The 10240-nt window shown below is 54.1% G+C and overlaps 1 protein-coding gene across 1 annotated transcript; it reads right to left on the bottom strand.

Moving 5' to 3' along the window:
- Positions 1 to 457: 457 nt before the first annotated feature.
- On the bottom strand, positions 458 to 3360 carry LOC129068391 (intestinal-type alkaline phosphatase-like). The gene is made up of 11 exons (XM_054570608.1): positions 3288 to 3360; positions 3091 to 3207; positions 2894 to 3009; positions 2563 to 2737; positions 2297 to 2469; positions 1928 to 2062; positions 1745 to 1817; positions 1466 to 1600; positions 1186 to 1377; positions 848 to 964; positions 458 to 738 (listed from the first exon to the last, which is right to left on the bottom strand). The coding sequence occupies exons 1-11, from the start codon at positions 3355 to 3357 to the stop codon at positions 458 to 460; spliced, it is 1584 nt and encodes a 527-aa protein (XP_054426583.1). The 5' UTR covers positions 3358 to 3360.
- Between the last annotated feature and the right edge of the window lie 6880 nt (positions 3361 to 10240).

Below are 10240 nucleotides of genomic sequence, written 5' to 3' on the forward strand. Positions count from 1 at the left end.
GCCATTTTACTGGTCCTGCTCTCCACATTGTCAAAGCCCTTCCCCCAACCAGCCTCCCTGACTTATGACCCGAGCAGCCTCCGTCACCAACAAGGTGACCTCAGGACTGGTTGCAGGGTGACAGGCAGCCACTGTTATCAGGGCGCCTTTACATTGCTCAAGTCTCAGGCCACCTAGTTTGGGGGCAGGGAGCCCAGAGAAGCCTAGGAGACCGTGGGTGCGGCAGGAACTTCTCCAGCTCAGTCTCTCAGGCGCCCTAGGTCAAGTGCCTCCTCCAGGAGGAGCCGGGGCAGCGCTGCACGTGCTGAGGCTCATTTATTGCCACCAGGTAAAGGTCAGAGTGTAGGGATCTGAAGTAGGTCCTGGGTCTGAAGGCTTTGGGTATGGGTGCGGCAGAACCACGGGCGCGGCCAAGGAGGAGCAGTAGCGGGGGGCAGTGGCCGTGGTGGGGAGGAGGTCAGGGCGATGCGGTGCCCAGCAGCAGCCGCAGCAGCACGCCGGCCAGCAGAACCAGCGACGGGCCGCCCGAGGGCCCGGGCTGCGCGGCATCGCTCAGGCCGCAGGCGGTGTACGGCTCCAGGCAGGCGGCGAAGGCCATGACGTGCGCCACGAAGCTCTGCTCCTGCACACCGCGCACCAGGTGCGCCTGCGGGCCGCGCGCGAACACCGCCACGTCCTCGCCACCGTGGGTCTCGTCCGACAAGGGCACGGCCGACTGCTGCCTATAGTTGGGGACCCCTGGACAGGCGATCGAGGTTCAGGACTGGAGAGCGGGCGGCCTGTCCCCTCCTCCCGCGAGTTCGCCACCGTGGACGCCGCGCCCGCCCACCCGACGCGGTGCACTCACGGATCTCGCTGTCGCTGACGTTGGGCCGCGGGCCGTCGTTCATGGCGAAGCCGGGGCCATTGCCATAAAGGATGGAGGTGTAGGTCTTGCCGTCCGAGGCGTTCTCAGGAGCCAGCCCTGCCGGGAGGAGGGGACTGGGGTGGCGCGCCGCAGCTCTGCAGCGCCCCCTGTGCACTAAGCCCGGCACTGCGTGCCTGTTCGAGGCTTAATCCGCCGCCCAAGAACCCTGCGAGGCCATTGCTTTCCCCACCCTGTTTGACAAGAGGGCGAACTGAGGCCCGGGACATCTCCTGCCATGTCGTTTGGGAAACAGCACCTGCCACCCTCCCCGGGCCTACCGAAAATGGAGCTGCCACGCAGCGTGTAGCCACCAAAAGTGAAGACGTGAGAGTGGTCGGCGGTGACAAGAATCAGAGTGTCCCTCTCGCTTGTGAGCTGGCTGGCCTTGTGAATGGCGTCATCAAACCTGACAGCTTCAGTGAGCGCCAGGTAAGCTCTGCCGTCGTGATGACCGTGGTCAATGCGACCCCCTGCAGAGAGACCACGCGGGCAGCGGGGGATGGGGACCCCGGCCGAGCCCACCCCCGCCCCGCTCAGCCAGGGCCGCCACTCGCTCACCCTCCACGAAGAGGTAGTAGCCTTTGGGGTTCCTGCTCAGCACGCGCAAGGCCGCCTCTGTCATCTCCATCAGGCTGGGGTCCTGCTCGGCGTCTCGGTAGACGTCGTACTTCATGTCTCCCGGCTCGAAGAGGCCTGTGCGAGAGGGGGGCGGGGGTGACCGACCCGCTGGGGTGGCGGCCTGCGCACACATCTGCGCAGGGACACGCGCGCGGCCGCGCGAGGGCCCGGGAGGCCAGGGCAGGGAGGCGCGGGTGGCGGTGGCGCTGGGGCCATTACCCAGGAGGTGTGTCACGGAGCGGTCCTGGGACGCCTCGGTGAGTGCCGTGCGGTTCCACACATACCGGCCGCCCTGGGAGGGACAGGACCAGGACCAGGACCAGGCCTCAGGCCTCAGGCCTCAGCCCCGGACCAGCGGCCCTCCCTTGTCCCTGCTCTGCCCCTGCGCCCAGGGCCCCTCACCTGGTGCTTGGCCTGCCACTCCTGAACCAGGTTCCGCTTGTCCACCCTGACCCCGTTGTGCTGGGCTTCGCCAGGGTAGTCGGGGTCAGGAGTCCCCTTGGGAAACATGTACTTGCGGCCTCCACCCAGGATCACCTGCGGCCGCAGGACGAGGGCAGGTGGGCTTGGGGCCTGGCGCGCCCTTTGCCCCCGACCCAACAGCCCCTACGTCCCCCGACCTGGTCTGAGGCAGTAAGGCGGCTGGGCTGCGCCTCCTACTCCATCCCAAGCCCCTGAGACCGTGCCAGGCCCCGGGCTCCGGCCGCGGGTTGCCAGGACTGTGGCCTGTGTGGGCGCCCCCGCCAGATCCCCGCGCCCTTCGTGACCCACGTCGATGTCCACGTTGGAGATGAGCTGCGTGGCGATGTCCTGGCAGCCCTCCTGCAGCGCCTCGCGGGGCATGTCGGCGTCCGAGTACCACTTGCGGTTCACCGTGTGCGCGTAGGTGCCGGCTGGGGAGGCGTGCTGCACCCTGGTTGTGGTCACCACCCCCACCGACTTCCCTGAGGGCGGCGGAGGGCAGCGTGAGCGGCGGAGGGCCCGCGCCGCCCCCGCCCCCGCCCCCGCCCCCGCCCCCGCGGCAGCCCCAAGCGCACCTGCGGCCTTGGCCCGCTGCAGCACGGAGGAGACCTCGTTGCCGCGAGTTGTGTTGCACTGGTTATACCGGGCGGCCGCGCTCACTCCGACGGTCTGGTAGTTGGCCTTGACCCCGCACAGGTAGGCCGTGGCCGTGCCCGCGCTGTCTGGCACTTGTCTGTCCACGTTGTAGGTCTGGGGACGGAGACACCCTCAGCTCCACTCTGGGACAGACGCCGCGGTCGCGACCGGGCCCTGAGCCTCCTCCCTCCTGGGGCCCTCCCTCCTGCTAGACCCGGAGGGCCACCACCACCCCGTGGGGCGGACCCCCTGCGGCCACCCAGCCCTTACCTTGGCCAGAGCCGTGTATGGGAACTGGTCCATGGCCAGGGGGCTCTCGGGTCCCAGCTTGCCGTTCATCTGTCCCTTTAGGATCCGAGCTGCTGTCACCGTGGGCACCCCCATCCCTGAAGGAGCAAAGCCCGTCAGGCCTGAGTCCCCGGGGGCGGCTGCGTCCCTGGGCGGCCTCGGGGGCCACGCGCACTCACCGTCCCCCAGGAAGAGAATGAGGTTCTTGGCGGCCGTCTGGATGGGCTGCAGCTTCCTGGCGGCTTCCAGGGTCCGGGCTGCCTGGCGGTTCCAGAAGGCTGGGTCCTCCTCCTCAGCTGGTCAAGGGAACAGGGCGGCCCGGTCAGCCTTGGGGGAGCGCCCGGTGTGTGGGGACCCGCTGGGAGGCCCCCGTTACCTGGGATGACGCCGAGGGAGAGCTGTGGCCTCAGGCCCAGCAGCAGCAGCAGCGCCCAGGCCCCCTGCATGCCTGTGGGTGGCGGGAAGGTGGCGGAGTGGGGACTCCCGTGGTGCTGGGACCCTGGGGAGGCTGGACCTGGGGTAAGGTTGAGACACCGGAGGCCCAGCGGAGACTCAAGCTGTTGGAGCTTAGACCAGGCGAGGACTTTATCCCTGGCTGTAAAAGGCTCCATGTCCCTCCCAGTGCCCCAGGCAGCCACCCCCAACCCCACCCCTGTCCTGTTGGCATAAGGGAGGTGGCAGGGTGTGACTAAGTCTCCAGGTAGATTTCTTGAGCAAGCAGGGCCATCCTTGACAGGGCAGGCCCCGGGGGTCTCGCTCGGTAGTGTGGGGAGGGGGCAGAAGCCCTCCCGGCGGGGAGCATGCACCCTGCTCCTGCCGTCTTGGTGACTGGTCCCTCTTTCAATCCCCACCTATTGCTGTGTGTTTTCCTTGAGCCTCTTGGTTCAGGCTTTGCTCTGGGTGCTGAGGCAGAGGGGAGTGTGTGGACAAATTGGGAGATAATAACCTCACAGGGTGAAATTATCATAAATTCCTGACCCGTTCATGGTGAACATATCCTTCTTTAGTGAAAGGTTTATGTTTGCCTCAAGCAAGTCCTGCCCATTGTCTCTGTGCATCTAAGTTAACCCATCTCTGAAATGTCTCTTTTAAGTCCCTTCTGACGAAAAACTACCCTTAAGAGAGCACAGAACCTTGCTAACTCTCCCAGAATCTCGCCCCCGCCTTGCTTTCTCCCACCTCCCTGTGGTTTTCCTTGTGTTTCCTCCTTAATACTGAATTCGTAAAAGAAGTCTGCACGCTGCCATTCTGCGAAGCATTTTTTTTCCCTCCAGTCTGTGGAGATCTAGTCTCCAGGTGTCCCCTTGTTTAGCTCAAATATTTTTTATGGACGTTCTCCACGGGCTTGGACAGGCTTGGACGGCCTTGCTCGGACGCTGCGTGGACGCAGGCCGCGGGATGGCGGACAAGCCGGCCCAGGACGGCCCGCAGAGCCCGGCGGGTGGGAGGCGGCCGCACGGGCCCCGGGACTCCCGTTGGGTGAACGGGGTGCGTCTGTTCTGGAGATCCCTAACCTACCTGCTTTCGGGAGCAGTTCCTAGGAGTGGTTCTTATGCAGCTGCTTTAAATATCATTGTTTGAAATTGGCTCAAAAGAAGAGTTAAAATTAACGTAGGAAATTGTGCCTCCCCGTTTGACAAGCCCACGGCAGTCAGCCTCTCTTCAGCGCGCCTGCAACCCCTGCCCTTAGCAATTGTGATAAAGCAGCAGTTCTGGCCCATCAGTTATATGAAACTTCTCAAAGGGAAGAAGAGGATAAAGCTACTAAAATTCTCGGTTTACCGTTCCAGCCTCTAAGTGATCAGGTCTGACCTCCCCAAAGGACTTTTCAATAAGGTGAAAGGAGAGTCTGTTTTTACTGTAAAAAGCTACACCGCCTTAAAAAAATTTATAGAAAACCGAAATGGCATTTAGGAAAAAAGGAAAGAAGAAGGAGACAGGAGCAAGCATGGGGCTTCTCTGAGGGCACTCGCCCTTCTCACCAGCGCTTGGCGGGAATGGAAATCACCATCGAAGGGGAAACCGGAAAGGCCCTTGCAGGTGCTGGGGCAACTTTATCTGATCTTAAACACATCCCGCTAAGTTGCCTTCTCTCTTGGAGGAAAGCTTCTGTGCAACTGGCAGGGAGAGCGACTCGACTGATGACTTTTTAAGCCAGTACCTGTCCCCTTCCAAGTAGGGAATGTTGTGGGGCAATGTGTATTTTTGCTGATCAAATCTGCCCCAGTTCACCAGATAGAGCGGAACTTTCTTACGGCCCATCAAGCCTACTCTCCTTTTCTCAGAAGAGTGAACTGTATTTAGAACTAAATGAATCAGTGGCTGAATCGATAGGGAAGGTGATTTAAAGGAACCTCCACAAGGGGACACTAATCCTGAGACTGAACATTTGTGCCAGGACATTCCTACGGAGCTCTGGGCTCTTTCCAGTACAGATATTGGGAAGACTGAGTCAGCCATTTCTGTCAGAATAACTATTGACAGTTATTCTGTCCCCGACCCAGTATTTGCCAATATCCGGATGTGCCGGCTGGAATTAAGCCCATTACACAAGATTACTTCAACAGGGGTTTGTAATTCCGGGTGGAGCCCTTGTAATTCTCCCATCCTTCCAGTAAATAAACCTAATGGAGCCCTGGCTGGTGTGGCTCAGTGGACTGAGCATCGGCCTACCACCTGTAAGGTCATTGGTTCGATTCCCAGCCAGGGCACATGCCTGGGTTGTGGGCCAGGTCCCCAGCTGGGGGTGTGCAAGAAGCAACCAGTCCATGTTTCTCTCACACATCAATGTTCCTCTCCCTCTCTTCCTCTCCCCTCTTCCTAAAAATAAATATATAGAATTATTAGAAAATTAATAAAAGAAACCTAATGGAAAAGGATGGGGATTTGTACAGAATCTCAGAACGTTAAATAAAATAATTATTCCCAGACATCCTGTGTCTCCAAATCCACGTCCGCTTTTACCAGTTATTCCTGTTGACTGCCAATATTTTTCAAGAGATTTATGTAGTGCCTCTTTCAGCATTTCTGTAGAAAAAGACAGTCAATATCTCTTGGCTGTCACTAGGAAAATCACCAATTGAGTTGGACTGTAATGCCCAGAGATATACAGAGAGTCCCACCCATTTCTCTCTCATCCTAAAGGCTGGTTTAAATGATGTTGATTTTCCCAGAGAGTCCACTCTCATCCAATATGTGGGTGATTCCGTTTATGCCCTAGGACATAATGAGATTCCCCCATGGACACAATTTACCCATCACAGCAGTGAACTTGTTGAAAGACAAGTTTCCATCCTCTTTGCCCCAAGTGAAGTACTTGGCCCACTTATATCTAAAGAGGGGCTGCTGATTAACCCGGAAAGGCTCAGAGGGAGAAAGGAACCCTACCCTCTTCTCTTCCAAGAACTGAGAAACAGCTTAGGGGCTTTGTAGGGATATCTGGATATATCACAACTTTTTCCATTAATGGCTCAACCTCTATATGCCTTATTAAAATCACATCGACTTGATCCTGCTCAATGGAACCTTGAAGGGAAACAAGGTATAGAAGCTGCAGAGGAATCCATCCCGAGGCCCGCAGGCCGCATGCGGCCCAACACAAAATCGTAAATGTACTTAAGTACACTTTTTTTGTGATTACGTGTCTCAATGTATTTAATGTGTGGCCCAAGACAACCTTTCTTCTTCCAGTGTGGCCCAGGGACGCCAAAAGACTGGACACCCTGCTAGAGGAAGAGCGATTTGCAGCTCCCCCTAGGAGACCGCCTCATTATACATTTCCTTTCTTCCCTCTTCTACATGCAAAGAAATGAAGTGCTGTAGGAGCTCCGACTTGGAAGCAGGGAGACCCCCACGGTGCCAGAGGGTGCGAGAGCCCAGCAGCTGGACTCGGCAGCAGAAGGGCGCCCTCCCTGCCCAAGGGCCACCTCTGCTGCGGCCACGCCAGGCCAACAAACACGGAGCCCCATGTGTTCCTCATTCTGCCCGAGCTTCGCTAAACTCTCACCAGACTCAGCGTTACTTGACTGGCTTTTTATGAAGGACTCCTGCTTTCTGCCCCTAATGTCATTTTTGCTCAATGTAAATCTTAACCCAGCAATAATACTACCTTCTTTACAGAATGAATGAAAACGCCCATGATTGCATTTTACTTGCTGACCACCTTCTTTCCTTAAAAGAAATATATTTTATTGATTATGCTAGTACAGTTGTCCCAGTTTTTCCCCCTTTGCCCCTCTCTACCTGGTAGTCCCCTTCCCTCCGGCAATCCCCCCTTAGTTCACGTCCGTGGGCCGTGCATGTAAATTCTTTAGCTTCTCCATTTCCCATAGTATTCTTGACATCCCCCTGTCCGTTTTGTACCTACCAATGATGCTTCTTAATCCCTGCACCTTCCCCCCCATTCTCCCTCTTCCCCTTCCCAGGTGATAACCCTCCAGATGATCTCCATATTTATGATTCTGTTCCAGTTCTGGTTGTTTGCTTAGTTCGGTGCTTTTTTTTTTTAGATTCAGTTTTTGATAATTGTGAATTTGTTGTCATTTTACTGTTCATAGCTTTGATCGTCTTCTTTTTCTTAGGTAAGTCCCTTTAACATTTCATATAATGTGGGCTTGATGATGATGAATTCCTTTAACTTTACCCAATCTGGGACGCATTTTATCTGTCCTTTCATTCTAAACAATAGATTTGCTGGATAGAGTAATCTTGGATGTAGATCCTTGCTTTTCACCTCTTTAAATACTTCTTTCTAGCCCCTTCCTGCCTGCAAGGTTTCTTTTGAGAAATCAGCTGACAGTCTTATGAGAACTCCTTTGTAGGTGACTCTCTGCTTCCCTCTCGCTGCTTTTAGGAGCCCTCCTTTATCTTTAACCTTTGGCATGTCCATTATGATGTGTCTTGACGTGGTCCTCTTTGGGTCCAGCTTGTTTGGGACTCTCTGTGCTTCCTGGACTTATGTGTCTATTTCCTTCACCAAATTAGGGCAGTATTCTTTCATTATTGTTTCAAATAGGTTTTCGATTTCTTGTTCTTCCTCTTCTTCTGGCCTTCCTGTATGTGATTTGGATGTTGGAACATTTAAAGTTGCCCCTGAGATTCCCAGGCCCATCCTTGTTTTTTGAATTCTTTTTTCTTCCTGCTGTTCTGATTGAATGCTTTTTCCTTCCTTGTGTTCCAAATTGTTGATTGGATTCTCGGCTTCATTCTCTCCACTGTTGGTTCCCTGTAGATTTTTCTTTATTTCACTTAACGTAACCTTCATTTCTTCCCTTATGTTTTTCTGTCCTCAAGGAGTTCTTTGAGCACCCTGATCACCAGTGTTTCCAACGCTGCATCTGATAGGTTGGCTCTCTCCATTTTGTTTAGTTCTTTTCGGGGGTTTGTTCTGTTCTTTCATTTGGGCCTTACTTCTTTGTCTCCTCAGTTCGGCAGCCTCCCTGTGTTTGTTTCTGCGCATTTCTGTTTTAACTCCCGGCCTTAGAAGAGACACCTGTGAATTGCGTGGGGCGGGGCCTTAGGTAATCGCCAGGGCGGAGCAGCTCACGTCACCACTTTGTGGCCCTGTGTCGGGGGAGGCCTTGGAGAGGGAACAATGCCACTGTGTGACTTCTGGAGGTTTCCCCGGCTGGCACTCACCCTGTTTCCAGTCACTTGCCCCACTTCCCTTCTCCCATTTCCCATATGTGGCTGGCACCCCTCCAGCTGTTGCCCAGTGGTGAGTTCTGGAGTGGGCGGGTTTGCGTATGTTCTAAGTCCGTGTGAGCCCTTTAAGTGGAGTCTTCTGAAGATCTGGCATTTTCTTCCACCTCCCCAACCCCCACTGATTTTTACAGGCGGAAATTATGGGGATCTGTCTTCCCAGGGCCAGAACCCTGGGCTGTGCGGTCTGGCCTGGGGCTGGGATTGCTAGTTCCCAAGGTATCCCTCCCAATTTTTATCCACCGAACATGAGTGTGGCACCACCAGCTTTGCCTCTGCTGCCATCTCTCTGGGCCGCACCACACTGCATCTCCACGCTTCTCCTCCCGGCTCTGCGATTCGGCCCCTCCTGCCCACCAGGATGAACGTGACTTCTTTAAATCCTTAGTTGGAAAAAAAAAAAAAAAACGGTCCTTGGTTGCCAGCTTGATTTTCTGACAGTTCTAGTTGTTGTTTTGAGATCTAGTTGTACTTCTCTTTTTAAAAAATTATTTTATTTTTATTTTTTATTTTTTAAGTTGTACTTCTCTCTGTGGTTGCACAAGGAGGCAAAGCATGTCTACCTTCACCTCCATCTTGACTCGAAGTCTGGCCACCTTGCTCCTAGGAATGATTTACAGAAAACACCCATTGATAATGCTGATTTATTTTTGGTTTACAGATGCATCTTATCTCAAAGACAAACAGGGACTAACTCAGCTGGGTACGCAGTAACTTCCTGGTGGAGGTACTTGAAAGTTCTTGTTTACCTGAAATGAGACCAACAAACCAAATTAATTGCCCTAACTCATGCTTGTCCGTTGGCCAAAGATCGAACAGCCAACGGGTGCACTGATAGCTGCTATGGCTTCGGAAGTTAAGGTCTTCACGTCCTCAAGGCAATCTGTAAAGAATGGAAAACAGGGAGCAGGATTATTAGATGACGTGCAGCTACCAAGACAATTGGAAATAAATCAAAATTCTAGGACACTTTGAAGCTACCACCTTGGAAGCAAAAAAAAAAAAAAAAAAAAAAATCATTTAGCTGATGCTGCAACTTATTCGGCAGAGCTAAGCAATCAAATGATCTGAACCCAGGAATGTTCTTTGCTCCCTGCTAAATCAATAAAATATTCTGCTTAAAGAAATTGATAAATTAGCATGATTCATTTCATACCGCACTCGCAGGAAACAAAGACTTTAAGAACCATGGCTTACAACCAGGAGATTTTGTCTGTTGGCAGAGACATCAAATAAAAGAATGTCCCCAACCTCATTGGAAAGGACCACAGCCAGCTTTACTAACTATCCATGTGCAACTAAACTTTTTCTTTTTTTGTGTGTGTATAACTAAACTTAAAGGGGTTAACTCATGGATTCACATTTCTCATTAATAAGATGTGCACCTAACCAAGGGCACATCCGCCCCTGTCTTTGACACTTGCCTGCACCTCCACGAACATCGAAGACTCCTCTAGGAGGAGGGGCTGTTGACATCAGAGGTAAACAGATGTCCCAAGCCGATGGCAAGGCCTGCACACCTATGGGCTGACGTTGAACTCAGACACCATTTTGTCTGAGTGCCTTTACCTGTCTGCTAACGAGATCAGCCATAATAATAGTTATACTTGTTCTTCGGGTTCTTCTGTA

Source organism: Pteronotus mesoamericanus, unplaced genomic scaffold (genome assembly GCF_021234165.1).
Source record: "Pteronotus mesoamericanus isolate MK-2021 breed Mesoamerican mustached bat unplaced genomic scaffold, CSHL_Meso_final contig_1018, whole genome shotgun sequence".
NCBI lineage: Eukaryota > Metazoa > Chordata > Mammalia > Chiroptera > Mormoopidae > Pteronotus > Pteronotus mesoamericanus.